The sequence below is a fragment of the Nematolebias whitei genome, chromosome 15, assembly GCF_014905685.2.
Source record: "Nematolebias whitei isolate Nwh7 chromosome 15, NemWhi1, whole genome shotgun sequence".
In the NCBI taxonomy this organism is placed as follows: Eukaryota; Metazoa; Chordata; class Actinopteri; order Cyprinodontiformes; family Rivulidae; genus Nematolebias; species Nematolebias whitei.
In genome coordinates this window covers 29308085-29324925 of record NC_056512.1, presented here as the reverse complement: position 1 = coordinate 29324925, position 16841 = coordinate 29308085, and the positions used below count along the sequence as shown (strand labels likewise).

The following is a 16841-nucleotide window of genomic DNA, read 5'->3' as shown; positions in this document are numbered from 1 at the left end:
AGTTGTCATTGTGCCATACCTTAAGATGTAAACCTCTGCCACTGTTGTTTAGAAACTATTAGTTTGGGAACAAGTAGAAGAAAGGCCAAAAGTACTAATAAAAATAAAAATCAAGGAAGGAAGTCAACTGAAAAAAAAATTTTTAAATGTGCTGCTTTTCTGCCTTTTAAATAGCTTTAAATGTATGAGTTTCAAGCACATCTCTAAAGATGAGCAAGACTATATTGAAGTCTCTGCTATTCTGAATGAAGTTATGACCGTGGGAAATACAGCTATTTTGAGACAGCTAGTTTATAAGTAAAAATTTAACCTTAGTTTTAAGATGAATGGGAAATAAAAATAATTAAAAAAAACTATATTAGGTAATAAAATTTCCATTGTTGTTTGTCAGCTAGAGCAATGCATGCTTCTCAACAATAACAACAACAACTAAAAAAAAAAAAAAAAATCCAGTGAAAATGTGAAGTGAAAAAAACTGATCTATGATGGAAATATAAACAAAAGTCTGTCATTTCCATATGTTCTAATTGTTCTTTTTATCTGGTATTGATAGTTGTCAGTGCATTGTCAAAGACGAACTTTTACAGCTTCTGAAGGGAAACTTTTCTAAACAAATTAATTTTAACCTTTCAGATATTTTAAGATTACACCAATTAACAGCATAACTTAGTGTTCATTTTGGAAGGATTCTACTGTAAACAGCTGAACATGTTTTCATAACAAAGTACAGTGTACAACCAGGACATCCTTGTAAAACAGATTAACAATCTCAGTGGATTTCTCTCCTGGTAAAAATAAAGGTTTAAAAAATGTTTGTGTTTGTTTCATTTTGTTCTGTTACACACTGAGCTGTAACCAAACAAGTATCACCAACCTTGTGCTTCAATAATTAATCTGCCGCTGAATAAATAATTAAAATGTGCCCGGAGAGAAATGTTTTAGGGCTCTGTGTGTTCGACCAATCAGAGAGCGAGATCCTGCACTCCTTCCGAATTTCAGCCAATCAGAGCAGCGCTTCCTCCATTTCCTGTTGTGGACTCGGTGTAGGACTGCTCCTTCCTCCGGGTCCAGAATATGAATTAAATGCCGATGCGTGGATGAATGACTTCGTCTTATTTCGCTTCCACAGAGGTGTTGCTCAACACCAAACTGTACGCGTAAGTACATGTTTTATATTTTTATTTTTGTACATTTCTCAGCGTGTTAGGCCTGCTCGCTGCTTATTTTAGCGGACTTTTTGCGGCACGGTTAAGCTATTTGTGCAGTAATGCAGCAGAGAATGAGATTTGTTCCCCTCTGGTGTTTTTACACAGTGGTTCTGAATCTGTCCTGGAATGGGTCAGAGAGATGCAGGTATCGACTGTTGCACCTGATGTCATGACGCGTCTATTCCCTTGACAACAACGGATAAATATTCAGGTAGGCTCCTGTGGTTGACACCACTCATTGTTGCCCTGTAGGCTTCGTGTTAGCATAAAACTCCACGGCTGTTTTCACATTTTAAGAAAATACAGCTGAAATAACGGTCTCAATATAGTTTTAATAAACTAAATTTACTCCGTACTCCTGTTAGCTTTGCTCTATTTAGATTAGCATCAAATTTGTTGTGTCTGGCAGTAATAAAATTAGTAAACGAGGCATCGTCGTAAATATAAACATTAGCTTAGGCTGTTCGTGCGGATTAGTTCAAGTAGCGGTTAACAAGCGTCAAGCTAACCCGGACAAAATAAAAGCTTCACTTCCGGTCAAAATTTTCACTCTACAACCGAGGCTCCCGTTCGGTTTTGCTTTCAATTTTCTTTTTTTTTTTTCTTTTTTTACGAACAATCAAATTTTAGTTAAAAGTTACGGTTGTGCTTGTAAAAGATAAACAAACAAAACAATAATTATAATATGAGGCTACGCTACCGTTTCAGCCACAACTTCCTTCAAACCTTTCACAATAAGAGTCTTAAACCTGTGCTCAATGTTGAACCCAAAACATCTGAAGCTTCAAATACAATAATTATTATTAATGTTGGAGAAGTTATTTAGTTCACTAACATTGTTTACTCAAATGATCCACAATTCATGGCAGGTGAAGATTTTTAACCAGCGTTTACTGACAGATTATGACAGATTACAGACTTAAACATGCATGAAGACAAGTGACAGAAATAAGCCATGAACAGTGTTATCTGCTGACTTCTATAACATTCTCAGCTCAGCAGAATTCAGTGTAGTTTAGTGGGCGTCCTTGAAGCCAGCTGCTGCCTTCTCACACAAACACTTTGACTTCAAACATATGGGTCATGGGCATCAAAGAGACGATTTGAGATGAGAGAGTGTTTTGGGAGACAATCGAGCTGCTTGCTCTCAGGGCAGAGAGAAAGAATGTTCTTAGGCACATTAATAAAGCACAAAACATTCATAACCTTTGACTGAAAATTATCCAACAATAATAATAATAATAATAATAATAATAATAATAATGGATAACTGATACACAGTAGACATACATAAAATTCATACAAACGACAGGAGACAAATAGGAGGAATAACCAGCATGCTGTTTGTGGTGTACAATACATCATATTTGTTTTTTGTTTATTTATTTACTTGCTTTATCTAATAAACACAAAATCTCTTAATTTTTTTATGACTATTCACACACTTTTCCAAATGGGAGGGCACTTAAACCAAAAGAAAGACTGTCCAAATTATGTTTTGCACCTCGCTGGTTTATAATTATGTCCAACAATGTTGAATGCTGTCTATCATGGTGCACTAAGATTCATAACTGGCTGTGATTATCGTACCCACCACTGCACCCTGTATTCACTGGTTAACTGGTCATCATTAACTTCACGCAGACTCTCTCACTGGTACATTTTCATCTTTAAATCACTTCTTGGTCTGTTGCCTTCATACATCTCCTCCTACATGTCTCTGTGTGAGTGCAGCTACAGCGTGTGCTCTCAGGACATTATTACCTGCAGTGTTCCCTCACTGAGGACTGAACTTGGCAAAAGGGCCTTCTCCTACTCCGCTCCTGTTTCCTGGAATATCTTGTAAAAATATCTGAAGCTCTCGACCTTGACCTCTCTAAGTGGCTTCAAACATCTGTTAAGTTCCTGGCAAAAAACAATTTAGACACGTTCTTGTTTTTAGTTTTCTACATCGCCTTACAACCTAGCTGTTTTGTTTTTGTGTTGCATTGTTTTATACCATTTTATTTTCACTTGATCTTTTCCATTTTTATGCATCCTTTATGATTGTCTACTGTTGTCATCACTTTTTGTTAAAATCAGGTCTCTCTTGTAAATGAGTCCCAGAGGCTCAATGGGATTAACCTTTATTAACAATGTGTTATAGCCATTTTATGTTGTTAGTGTTATTTTATTTGTGAACACTAGGGGGCGTAATATGCTACTCGTCACTGAAAGCTGGGGGCAAAGGTGCACAGGTGTGATGAGTCAGGACAGAGGCAGTTTTTTGACCATGTGTTCCAGAGCATGTAGAGTGTGTATGAAAGTTTATGGAAGTACAAGGAGTGTGACTGAAATCGTTTTGCATCATATAAGCTGAATGAAATACGGAGTCTTGAAATGTAGGCATATGCACAGACTTTGTTAAAATACATAAAATAAACGATACATCGTTTTACAACATTGAACTGATTAAAGAATGTTTATCTGGCACGTGTCAGAACAGCTGTCAACTCGTCACCCGTGGTGATCGAGCTGTAAAGGAAAAGTTTGGCCCCACTATGTGTCCTTCTATTTTGCTGAGGTGTCATTTCAGTGGTTATTGAACTTTTCAGAACTTCATCGTAAATCAGCCTCACAGGTTTCATGTTATCAAGAAATTATTAAGAACTATTAAATAAAACGTATAAATACAATAAGTCCACGGTTTTGACCTAAACTATGCACTTTCAAGACACAATTTAGGTAATAGGTATTTATTTACTCAGGTGCATTAATTTTAATACAATAATACAATTTTAATACAATTTAAAAAAAAAAAAATTGTCATGAATGTTTGTTCAAATGTTTTCACAGAAGACATGCTTGATTCTGGCCTGTTTGAGTTACTCTATAATGGACTATATGAAACGTTTCAAAGGACTAAATTAGTTAAACATTAAGATTCTGTGGTGTTGCTTGTTCTTCTGACTCTGAAGGCCTCAAATGTTTGAACGAGAACAAAATGAGAGCAAGTTATTTTGGAGTAAAATGTAATTTCAAGAAGCAAAGTTAAGCACAAATAGTTTGTATACTTCTCCTGAATCCTGATGCAAACCTGTGACGAGAGCTGAAATCTGTAGCTGCAGTAACGACTGGGCGCGCCTGCTTGTGTTCAGGGACCATCATGCCCATCACGCTGCTGTGGGCCGTGGACGTGTACGGCAGGGTGTACAGCCTGTCCACGGCTGGGCTGAGCTGGGTGCGCGCTGACGACATGCTGCTGGAGCTGAAGCGCGTCACTGCAGGCAAGGGGCGCTGCTGGGGCATCGGCTGTGACCACCATGTTTACCTGCACATAATACCCAGCGAGACCCCCATCCGCTACCGGGAGGAGACCTATGAAAACCAGGTGAGTCCAAGCCCCTCTCTCGTGGCAGTGAACAGGACTGTGCTGCCTGAATAAAATGAATGTTTGTGTCTACGTCAGCGGTGGAACCCCGTGGACGGCTTCACTGACGTCCTGCTACCCACAGACCGCTGGCCGTGGAGTGATGTGACGGGGATGAATCCTCAGCCGCTCCACAGCTTCCAGCTGCCCTCCAGAAGCTGGGAGTGGGAAGGAGACTGGTATGTGGATCAGACCTGTGGAGGAGAACCTAGCCAGACTGGGGTTAGTAAAATTCATAAAGCTTTTTTTTTTTCTTAACCTTATTTCTAACTTCCAACAAACTTCAGTCAGGTCAAATGGACGTTTTCTTGTGTGTGTGTGTGTGTGTGTGTGTGTGTGTGTGTGTGTGTGTGTTGAGACGTTTCATCCTTCATCCAAAGGACTTCTTCGGTCCCAGGAGCCACAACAAACTCAGTCCCGTAAGTGGCTTACTCACATAGTGGACCAACCAGTTTGCTGGTGATAAGATGGTTTCTGGAGTCCACCCTCTCCCCCGTCGACTCCTCTGAAGCAGCCATAGACAAAGCGGTTCAAAACATCAAAGTTCATGCGCAGTAATCCAGGTAAAACCACATTGTCTATGGCTGCTTCAGAGGAGTCAAGTGGGGAGAGGGTGGACTCCAGAAACCATCTTATCACCAGCAAACTGGTTGGTGTACTATGTGAGTAAGCCACTTACGGGACTGAGTTTGTTGTGGCTCCTCGGACTGAAGAAGTCCTTTTGGATGAAGGATGAGACGTCTCAACAGCAACAACAAAAAAAAGAAAATAAACCATCCAGATGACCTGACTTAACTTTGTTGGATTTTTTTTACCTGGATTATTGAGCTGAGCATGAACTTTGATGTTTCTAGCTTCCTTTCACATCTCCCATGATTAATTAACAAAATGTACAATTTTCTGGTTATCCTCTTCACTTCCCTTATTGTTTAGGGCTGGGAATACGCTGTTGATTTCCCAGCTAACTTCTCCCCGGACAAGAAGTGGAACTCCTGCGTCCGTCGTAGACGCTGGATCCGTTACAGAAGATACACCGCACAGGGCACTTGGGCAAAGGTTCGCAGAGTCTCATTTTATCCTGTATCTCTGTAAGACGCAGCACGTTTCAGCATCATACACAGTCCGTGTAGAACGTGTGAGTCCAGCTCCGACTGCTCTCTGCAGATCCCTTTGGACAATCCCAGGAAGCCCCCGCTGCCGCTCTGTGACATCAGCTGCGGTGGCTGGGAGATGAGCGACCAATCCGGGCGGTATCCGTACCTCTGGGGCGTGTCCCAACAAGGACAGGTCAGTCAGCAGTTTGTGCCTGTTGTGAACCTCTCCCCCGTTTTTTTCTTTTTTCTCCTCAACTTCACACAAAGTTGAAAATAAATCAAATAAAACTCAATGAATTGATAACTCCTGAGACTTTTCTAAGTATCACTCACACACACAGATCATTTTATGAAATACAATTCTCTCCAGCTTGCTCTGCAGTACACATTTTTTGCCACAAGAGGGCAGCGTAACTCCATTTAAAGCTTCTGGTCAAAGTTTTTTTTTTTTTTTTTTGACTGAATATTCATGATCCACCAGTTAAAGTTACTTTATTTTAATGATTTACTGTTGCTAAACCATTGTTCACATATACAGTTTTTAGACAGAGTGTTGTACGTACACGTCTACATGATCTGTTTACATGATTGCTGCCATGCAGGTGTGGTTCAGGGAGGGTATCCACCCTCGTGTCCCCGAGGGAACCAGCTGGGAGGAGGTGGAGGTGCCCAAAGAGGTAGCTCAATTATCAGCCGGCCCCGGGGACCTCCTGTGGGCTTTACTGTGGGATGGAAACCTGCTGGTTCGTACTGGACTCAGCCTGGACAGCCCAATTGGTCAGCACTTCCTGTGGCGCCTGTTTATTCACAACTCATTCTTTCATTTTGTTCATTTTTCTCCAATCCCAGGATTGTTACATGGACATTTTGAAACATAAATCATCTTGTAGCTTTTTAACTGAGGCTTCAGAGCTGTTTTAATACTGGGATGAGTTGTATTTCTTGTCCTAACATAGTAGAAGTGCCAACAACGGTGTCTAGAAATACTTTGTAATTAAGTCCCAGAAAATGATCAGTTTTAAATGTTGCTGTGCACATTTAATTATTGAAGTGAGATTTTCTCTTTGTAGGGCAGTTTATTTGACAAACACTCCAACAGCTTGTTGAAGACATTAATCAGTTCTCCGTTTGGTAGGCACCTCCTGGGTGGAGGTGGAATCACCCACCAAGGAAGTCGAAGCTCTTCATGTGTCTGTTGGAGCCAGCGTGGTCTGGGTGGTCACTAAGGACTACAAGGTGAGCCAGAACTACTCCCAGATGTGTAACTCTGAACAGCTGCGGCTCTATTACACAGTGTATGTGTACCTGAACGTTTGTGTGTCCAGGTGTGGTTCAGGCGTGGAGTGAACTCCCACAACCCCCGTGGCTCTGGCTGGATCAGTGTCGGAGGAGAAATGATGGTGGTGGATGTAGGACTCAACGACCAGGTTAAGAGATTTAATGAAAACTTGATCAAAAATGTTTCAGCAGCTGTCGTTCTGTTCCTATAAAGCAGCAGTTCAGATCTTTTGAAGTGGGGTTCTATAGAAAAGACGATCATTATCTTACCTGTGTTAGATGGCTCTGTAAACAGCCTCGGTTTGAATAAAAAGTTTAAATCTGACTGCATGAAGGAGCCAACGGCTGACCAAAGACCAAAGTGGATTGCTGCCATCTTAAACCAACTCATAAATTTCATAGTGGTTTATTCAAACACTATTTTATAAACCTTTACATCACTCTGTTTGACATTACATGGTTGTTTACATAGAATTGTGTATTTGCTAGCAAAGATAGCATGCTTAGCTCTTCTAGCAGGAATATCGTAACATTTCTGTCAGAGTAACCGTATAATGTGGAAGTGATTTAATTCTGTGGTTTATAAGTTTAGTTTATATGGACTGCTTTGAAATCTTTGAGGCTGGAGTTGTTTTAAGGTAGCAGCAGCTTCAAACTAGCCTGTTGCATATCTATCTGGTTGGAATTAAACTATTTCTCCAAACTGAGGTCATTCAAAGAACTATCTGCATCAGGTAAGATATTAATTGTTCATAAACATTTTACAGAGCCCCATTTTAAAGGTCTGAACTAAGTATAACTAGATTTTAGATAATTCATAGTCATTATAACATTTATTCGCACACTTTGTTTTATTTGTTGGGAAAATGAAAATGTTAAAAATATATTTTATTCAGTTTTTTAATATATACTCTTTGGTTCATTAAAACTTTTCAGTGATAGGAAAGTTTGCTTCACGCTTTTTTTTTGGATCTGGTTTCAGGACAGGCCAGATTAGGGGGTTGAAATCTTTGCTCTCACTGCTGAAGACTTTGCTTGCACTGCAAACCCCTACATCTCACACCTCCTCCTTCCCCTCCTGTCTCTCACTCGTCTCCCCCTCCTACCCCCTCAGCCCTTCTACCTCCAGCCTCTGGTCGGGCCCAGCAGCAGCCCTGTAACACGAGTAAAGCCAGCCGCTCCAGCTAATGTCCCTGCAGTCCCGTCTTGGTCCCGGCCTTATATATCCCCAGACTGTATTCCCTCTGGCCTGACAGATGGGAGACTCCCTAATTAGAAGCTGGCCAAGCCGTCGTCATCGATCCCGTCGTATCCCGTATTTTATATTTCAGGGTTGCAGTCGTGGGTATGGCTTATGTGAGGCGGCAACAGCCAGGGTTCCAGTATACAGCCTTATAAAGTAACAGCTGCCTCTGTCCTGCTGCTGCCTCTGATTGGTCTTCAAAGAATGAATGATCATTTAGTTTTATTCATGTTTTATTCAGTTTGTGACTTTCTTTCTGAAAGCATGGGATTAAAACGACACAACAATGAATTCAGTTGAAGCCCCACCTGAACTGATTACATTTTACTGCTGTTGTCCCACTTCTGCTGTCTCTCTGTTAGGTGTGGGCAGTTGGAGAAGACCGGGGTTTGTATTTTAGAATGGGGGTGACCCCGTCTGAACCAAGTGGAAGTGGCTGGATCCCAGTTTTGGCCCAGTGGGGCAGCAATAAAGACGTTATCCCCCCCAGGTGTGTGTAGAGAGTTAAACTGATTCAACCGATGCTGAAATTTACAGCAACGTTTTCACATCTGTCTTTTGATCTGCTGCCATCTTCTTTGTGTGTGTGTTGTTTTTGAAAGGGATGATGAGTTCATTAACCAGCGGACTGAGGCCTGTCAAGGTTCTGCACCGAGCTGCACCGACTCAGAATCAGAGTTAGGTCCTCCTGACCCACAGCACGCCGACACCCCGGCACTGGAGGCACAAGCTCCCTCTATAGTCCCCTTAGGGGCAGCTGACACATCTGCATCACCACAGGAGCTAAAAGAGACTCCTTCAGCCCCCCAGCAAGATGCCCCCAAACCTTTCATCCCTGCTAGTGACAGCTTCATCAACAGCCTGGTTTCTGACCGCGACCGGACTCTCACTCCGCAAGCGTCCATCACAGAGACGCCACACGAAGATGGCGAGGAGCAACCCCCAGCCGCGATCCTTCCAACACCTCCGGCAGCAGGACACAACATCCCCTGGATGAACGTGGACCTGGAGGGGGCAGAGACGGCGCGAGCTGAGCAGGCGGTTGGGCGTGCATCAGGTGACGGCCTCGGGGCTCTGGAGAGCTCGCAGCGCATCGGGGAGGATGACGTACCGGTGTGGGCTTGGGTTTCCGGTGGCGGCTGTGACGTGGACGCAAGCTCCCAGATCAGCTGGCTCAGTCCTACAGGTACAGAAACAACCAGACTGTGGAGAAGTCCTCTGAGGTTTGGAGAATTTATCAGTGTAGTAAAATCAGCAGATGAAATGGTACAAATTTTAATTAACTTAGGTATTTAAACTTTTTCATAGGTAATAATTGGCTTTTTTTAAGGAAACGTTCCATTTGTTTTATTTGGGCTTTTATTTTTTGGCAAATAAAAAGTCTGTAATTTTACAAAATCCAGCCACAGTTTATTGTACCCACCTAAACATGCTGCTTCTGAAGTGTCAGGAGCATCGTGCTTATTTTTCATTGAAAGAGTAAAGATTTTTGTCTACAAATGAGTATTTAAAGGCTAAAACATGCTAGCAACAGAAGGCTAGCTAAAAGTAGCTAAAGAAGACAAAACTGAGCAATGTGTTTGAAGGAAGTAAAGAGACCTCAAACTTCTCTGGAGATGTGTTTGTAATAAAATGAATTTCTTTAAATAAAAATTACAAAATCATCTCTTGAATGAGCTAAATGTTTTGATATACGAACGGCTAAAATATCATTAAGTCTGTAGAAGTACTGATGTTAAAAGAATGCATGAAAAACTAAAGTTTTAATTCATTTTTCTTAGGTCCTTTTGTGTTTTCGAGTTCTTGCTCCTTTAAAGAGATACTGACTTGTTTTTTCGGACTCATTGCTCTGTCAGGTCCACTCACCAGCTCCGTGTCGCTGACTCCGGTTCAGTCAGCAGCTTGGAGCGAACGGCCTCGACAACAGGAACGCAGAGAGGAGATCAGCAAGAAACCGCTGGAGAGAAGCAACGTAAGACTGCTGCTGCTCTCGTCTGACGGCCGGAGAGTTTTAATACGTTCAGGATCTCCGCTCTACTTACGTTTTCATCTTTGTTCCTCTGTGCAGTCGGTGTGGGTGCGTAAAGGTACGCTGCGTTGGTGGAGGGACTGGAAGCCGCAGCGCTGGGTGGACGTGGGCGTTGCTCTCGAGCAATCCACCAGGTCGGATGGAAGGAAGGACAGCATTTTTTTTGTCTACTACACGCAGTACGACGAGAAGAAGGTCGGCTCTGCAAGTCCACGCCTCTTCAGCGAGATGACTAGAACACGTGTTTTTAAATATTGTATATTCTGTCTTCACTCTCCCAGTACCTCCACGTGTTTATAAATGAGGTGACGGTGCTGGTTCCGGTTCTGCGGGACTGCCACTACGCGTTTGCCGTGTATTCAGCCGAAAGGACCCAACAGAGGTGGCCTCTGCTTTTAGCAGCACAAACCGAGAAGGACATGAACGACTGGGTAACGGTTCTGTCTTGATCCAAACGGATCAAGCAACAAATCACTTGTTTAGTAGATTTTCACTGGTTTCACAACTTTTTCTTGCTGAAGCTGAAACTGACTGTGTTTTTGTTTGTTTCTTTCAGCTGAGCCTGTTGTCTGACTGTTGCTGCGAGTATCGAGGGATCACCGGCGCTCCGTCCAGGCAAGCCCTGTGGTCCACTACTTCAAATGGAGACGTTCTGGTCCACGAGCCGTCCTTGTCTCTGGAGGCTCCTGCCCACGCCCCGGCCTCTGACCTCATGTGAGACCAATGGCAACGACCGGCTTCTGTCCGTCTGCTTTGCACCACTTTTAAATCTCTCCTTCTTTAACCTTAACCTTTTTCACATCATTTTGTTCACTTTGTTCTGTGACGCCTCAGCCAACACGTTGCTAACATGTAGCTCTGTCTCTTTCACTCCCTGTGCTAACGCTGGGTGCTAACGCTGGGTGCTAACGCTGGGTGCTAACGCTGGGTGCTTCCGTGGTGGCGCTGCAGGTTTTGGCGCCAGGTCCAGGGGCACCTGCGCTGTGTAGAGTCTAACTGCCTGGGGCTGGTGTGGGGCATCGGGTGGGACGGCACCGCCTGGGTTTACAGTGGGAACTTTGGGCAACAGCTCAGTCCAGGTAACACATGCCCCATAGACTGTTCAAGGAATACTTTAACCCAGTGGTTCCCAACACTGGTCCTTGCGGAACACCATCCTGCATGTTTTAGTTGTTTCCCTGCTCCAACACACCTGAATTATTTAATGACCATCAAGTTCTGCAGAAGCCTGTTATTCACCCATTCATTCAAATCAGGTGTGCCAAAGCCAGGAAACAACTAAAACATGCAGGATGGTGTTCCTCAAGGACAACGGTTGGGAACCACTGCAAACTCATGTTTTATAAAACTAGACTTATTGGAAAAAAAAAAAAAAGTCAAAGTAGCTGAAAATCCTGAAAAGTATTTTAAAATGTGCTTCATCTGTCCAGGAAACAAAGCTACTGACTAACACTGATACAGCTGCTGTCACTTAACGTGCCACAATGTGAAGAAAATAGTAGAACATCTGTTTAACATCTGTTGTTTATCGTCAACCTCTGCTTGCATTAAAATCCGTCTTTCTGTTTCCGGCTGCAGACGGCGCTCAGCTGCACCAGCAGACGGACGTCAGGAGTATCCACGTGTACGAGAATCAGAGGTGGAACCCCATGACTGGATACACAGACAAGTAGGACTGCTTCGCTTTTCACAGTTTTCAAAGTTCACCTCGTCTTTTGTGGAAAAAGTGCAACTTTTTGTTTCCCCTCCAGAGGACTTCCTACGGACCGTCCGATGTGGAGCGATGAGAGCGGGCTGAAGGAGTGCACCAAAGGCAGCACGCACCCACCCACCCCGCAGTGGTCCTGGGTAAGGGGAACCAGTTTGCACAGAACTCCTCCAGTGCGTTACACTTCATGTTCTCCTGCTAACCTCCGCTGGCACCTTTTTGCTTTTAGGTGTCAGAGTGGACCGTGGACTACAACGTCCCAGGAGGGACAGACAAAGAAGGCTGGCAGTACGCTGCAGACTTCCCCACGTACGAAACACTCGCTTCTCAAGAAGCCGTCTCAGATTAAATAAATCCACTCGCTGAATCATTTTTCTGACTCACCTCCGTCCCACAGGACGTTTCACGGGCACAAAACTATGAAGGACTTTGTTCGCCGCAGGAGATGGACGAGGTAACGCCGCGTGTCTGCAGGTAGTCGCTCAGTTTCCGCAGCAGCTTTAACAGTGCCTTATTCACACAGGAAGTGTAAGATAACGGTGAGAGGGCCGTGGAGGATGGTGCCACCGATCCGCCTGAGCGACATCTCTCTGATGCCATGCCTGGCTCAGAGCAGCGTGGACCAGGTCCCCGTTTGGGCCGTCAGTGACAAGGGAGACGTCTTGTGTCGGTTGGGGGTAACGCCTCAAAACCCAGCTGTAAGACACGAAATATACAAATTGAAACCTCGAGACGTGTTCAATAATAAGAGCAGGATTATTTTGTATGATTAGATGTCTGGATCGTAATAATCTCTGTGGACTCTGCCTAATCTCTGGTTTTGTTTTTGCAGGGCAGCTCCTGGCTGCATGTGGGCACAGATCAGCCCTTTAAGTCCATCTCGATCGGAGGAGCCAATCAAGTGTGGGCCATCGCCAAGGATGGAGCCGTCTTCTACAGAGGGTCAGTGTCCCCGCAAAACCCCGCAGGTCAGTCCAGCATGTAACTTCAGCGCTTGAAGGAAGAGATCAGCAGGGCTATTCAACTGGGGGGGCACAGTTACTGAAGCCAAGAGCTCAGGAGCCAGACATCCAGCAGTTATTGTCATTAAGTTTGTTTTATGGTTTAAAATCTAGTTTTATTTAAAAATGAACCCATCGGTGGGCTGAACTGAGCTCACCTGTGGGCCTGACTTGGCCCCCGGGCCGCCAGTTGAATAGCCCTGGAATAAAAGTGAAACGCCGTCAGAGTTCAACATCTCCACTCTGATCCCTCTGCAGGAGAATGTTGGTACCACATCCCCTCCCCCCAGAGACAGACCCTCAGACAGCTCTCTGTGGGCAGGACTTCTGTCTTTGCTGTAGATGAAAACAGTAAGTCATAATCTCTGCTCCTTGAAGTGAGAGAATCCTCATGAAGTACCGTATTGTTCGGCCTATAAGGCGCATTTAAGGTACACGGCGCTCAAAAATGTCTATCGTTTTGTATTTTATGGGTCACAACTGAACAATGTTGAGTTATTGGGAATGAGTTGAATAAAGTTTGACTTATCTGGCCGTTTTGTTTTGCTTAATGCGCCTTATAATCCTGTACTGTGTGAATAATGTCTTGCAGGCAACCTGTGGTACAGACAGGGCCTCACACCCAGCTACCCTCAGGGCTCCGCCTGGGAGCTCATCTCCAACAACGTCACCAAGGTGTCCGTGGGACCGTTGGACCAGGTCAGTGTCGCTACCACCAGCAGGAGACGACGACTTGGGGGCAAAACATGTCTAAGGTTGACAAAACAAGATTTAACAAGCACGGGTTGGATCTGTTTACTTCAATCAGTGCAACTATTAAATACAAAGTGATGAACAGATTATGTACATAAAGAAAATGATAAGTCTGATATGAAAGTGAAGGATGTGTTGACATGCTCGGATAAATACGATGAAACACTGATTGAACAGAAGCATGAATGTTTAAAAACCTATCAATGAAATGATTTCTTCAGACCACGAGTCATTTAACGACACCCATGGTGAATATTTTATAACTACGTGTACGTGAGGAAAGTTAGTTTTTTTGTAGTTGATGGACTGGGTTTTTCATCAGCTTTGTGTGATTTGTTTATTTTTGTTTTTTTTACAAAGTAATCAAAGACTTCTTTAAAAGTGACTTCAAAAGCTGCACCATAATGAGTGTTTCAAATGAACGATGGTGTAATCTAGGTGCCTCTTTCCTCTTCAGGTCTGGACCATCGCCGATGGAGTTCCAGGTTTCCCAGCTGAGACTCCTGGAGCCATCAGCCACAGACTGGGCGTGGGGCCCCTGCAGCCCAAGGGCCTCTCCTGGGACTATGGTATAGGGGTGAGTCAACTATTCTATTTTTTTTTTTGTCTTTATTTTCCATTCTGTTTATTTAAATGTATTATTTTGTGGGTCATAGTGAACACTGAGCTGATCTGATTTTATCGTGTGAATGTTTATGAAGCATTCACTCTGTCGTGATCCGTTTTTCTTCCATGCGTTTTTCGGCGTGATCCTCATCCTGCAGTTTTCAAGCTATTTCAATAAATAATGTCAAAATGTTCAGCCGTTTCAGGACAGTCCTGCTATGACTTTTGGTATTGGTGCAACTTCAGCTTTTTGAGATATTTAGTCTTTTCTGCCATTTTTTTTTCTCATAAATGAACTGAGCTCATTTTACATCCTTCATATCTTTAGATCTGTTTACATTTTACTGCTCCTTTCACATTCTGTTCTGGTTCAGCTTCTTTCAGCTTCCTTGTGCAAATTTAAACTTTTTTTTTCAGCTAATTTCAGCAGTTTTTTTGCTGTTTTGTGCTCCTTGCAGATTCTTTCTGCTAACTACATTTTTGTGCTTCTTCTAACTTCTGTCTACTAATTTCAGCTCGTTATGCTCCTTTCAGCTTATTTTTGCAAGTTTCAGCTTTTTCTATTACCGTATTTCAGCTACAATGTAGCGGTTTTTATGCTAATTTCAGCTTTATTCAGATAATTTCCACTTTTTATACTCATTTCCACTTTTTTCAGCCTAATTGGGCTAACATGTTCTTTCCACAATGGGAGTGTGCTGCTTGTGGGACTCGGTTTGTTTGTGGCTCCTCGAATTGATGAAGTCCTTTGGATAAAAGATGAAACATCTAAAAAAAAAAAAAGCCATCTATATGACCTGATGGAACATTGTTGGATCTGTTCTCTCTGCTTTCTTCTGTTAATTTAAGCTCGTTCTAGCTTTTCAGCTACCTGTTTAGCTAATTTTAGCTGTTTTCAGATTAATTCAAATTTTTCATCTCTACTACGTTCAGCTTATTTCTGCTAGTTTCAGTTATTTCAGCTACTCTTTTAAACTGTTGGCTAATTTGAGCTTTTTCAGTTTATATTTTTTGCACTCATTTCAACTTTTTTCAGCCTAATTCAGCAAAAAAAATGTGCTCTCTCCACTTGCTTCTGGGCAATTTAAGCTTCATTGTGCTTTTTAAGCTTTTTTTTTTTTTTTTCAAATCTCAGCTTTTTTCAGATATTCCACTTTTTTATGCTCATTTCTGCTTCTTTCAATAAGCACGCTCTTTCTGCTTTCTTCTGCTAATTTAACTTTGTTCTTCAATTTCAGCATGTTTTTAGCTAATTTCAGCTGTTTTTCAGCAAGTTCTTCTGCAAACAGCACTTTGTCTGGCCTTGTTGCTATTTTAAGTGCTTTTTAAATAAAATGCTATGGTAATAAGCATTTTTGCAGGAAATTCTCCATTTGTGTGTTACTGTCAGAATATCAAACGTGTGTAGTCACCAAATAAAAAACATTTATTTATCTTGTTTGACTCTCAGGGAGGATGGGAGCACCTCAGTGTAAGGGGGAACTCAGCAGAGCCTCCGCGGGGTCCCCACCCTCCTCCTGCTGGCCCCTCACGCAGCCCAGCCCCCCAGCGATCAGCGACTCAAGTGAACGGGAGCGCAGTGGTCGTGTAGCTTCCTCCTTCTCCTCCTCTGCCCTGCGTGTGCCTGGATCTTCCTCCTCCTCCCTTCATGTGAAGGGACTGCACAACCACACTTTCGACTCCGAGCTCCAGTTTGGATGGATGGATGGATGGATGGATGGATGGATGGATGGATGGTACAGTCCGACTCATTGCACAAGTAGAAATCGTTGAAATATTTGAAGCGAGAGAAACGGGAGGGATGGATCAACGTGGGACAGTAATGCATGTTTGGTCTGCCTTGGCTTTGGCTGCTGTGTTTTGGGATGAAGCAATACCTTTTATGCATTTTTTTAACTTCTCTGTGAAAACCCAGGTGGGGGGGCTGCGGTCCGAGTCCTACAAACACACAATCACTGTAGCCTAACTGTTTTTTCTTTCTCTAAATGTTGTTTGAATCGAGTTCATTCATTTCTGCTTTCGCTGAAGTTTGTCTCGTTTGTGATGGAGTGTTTTTCAGCCATATAGTTTTAAAGAATTCTGACGGCTTTTAAAAAAAGCTCCACTCTGTACAAGTTTGCTCTTTACCGTCTGACAAGAACTCCTGCAATAAGGAACGATCAGCATCGAGCTTGGTGAGTAAAAACCTGACGGTGACTGTTGACACGGCAGCAGGTCTGAATGTCACCACGACTCGTTGGAGATTTGCTTTAACTGAAATGTGAAATAAAGACTGAAGATGCTGCTAATGCTTCCTGTCGTTACGAGACGCTCCAATTGAATTTAAATAGAATAAATCTTGTGTTTTTCACTTGGTTAGGCTTCTGACAGAACTATTTTAACTCGAGCTTATCCATCCCTCTGTTTTCAGTTCCCTTCTGTTGCCTGACAGATTCAAAGCCTTCCCACACCATGATGCAACCATCACCATGCCTGATCACAGGGAAAGATCGTGGACGCATGAATAGCTCGT

At 43.0% G+C, this 16841-nt stretch overlaps 3 protein-coding genes across 4 annotated transcripts in view; all 3 read left to right on the top strand.

Moving 5' to 3' along the window:
- LOC119421599 (septin-9) overlaps positions 1-16841 on the top strand; it is a 916196-nt gene that overhangs the window by 513745 nt on the left and 385610 nt on the right. The gene's annotated exons all lie outside the window — the stretch shown is intronic.
- Positions 1-16841, top strand: part of pvalb5 (parvalbumin 5) — a 571007-nt gene that overhangs the window by 513745 nt on the left and 40421 nt on the right. The gene's annotated exons all lie outside the window — the stretch shown is intronic.
- On the top strand, positions 4354-16112 carry tecpr1b (tectonin beta-propeller repeat containing 1b). Its single transcript, XM_037688939.1, has 24 exons — positions 4354-4578; positions 4657-4839; positions 5551-5673; positions 5782-5904; positions 6314-6488; positions 6847-6947; positions 7037-7138; positions 8595-8722; positions 8835-9418; positions 10089-10204; positions 10301-10456; positions 10543-10692; positions 10818-10975; positions 11213-11340; positions 11840-11930; positions 12013-12109; positions 12199-12278; positions 12367-12423; positions 12493-12667; positions 12802-12937; positions 13229-13321; positions 13563-13669; positions 14181-14300; positions 15780-16112. The coding sequence occupies exons 1-24, from the start codon at positions 4354-4356 to the stop codon at positions 15918-15920; spliced, it is 3549 nt and encodes a 1182-aa protein (XP_037544867.1). The 3' UTR covers positions 15921-16112.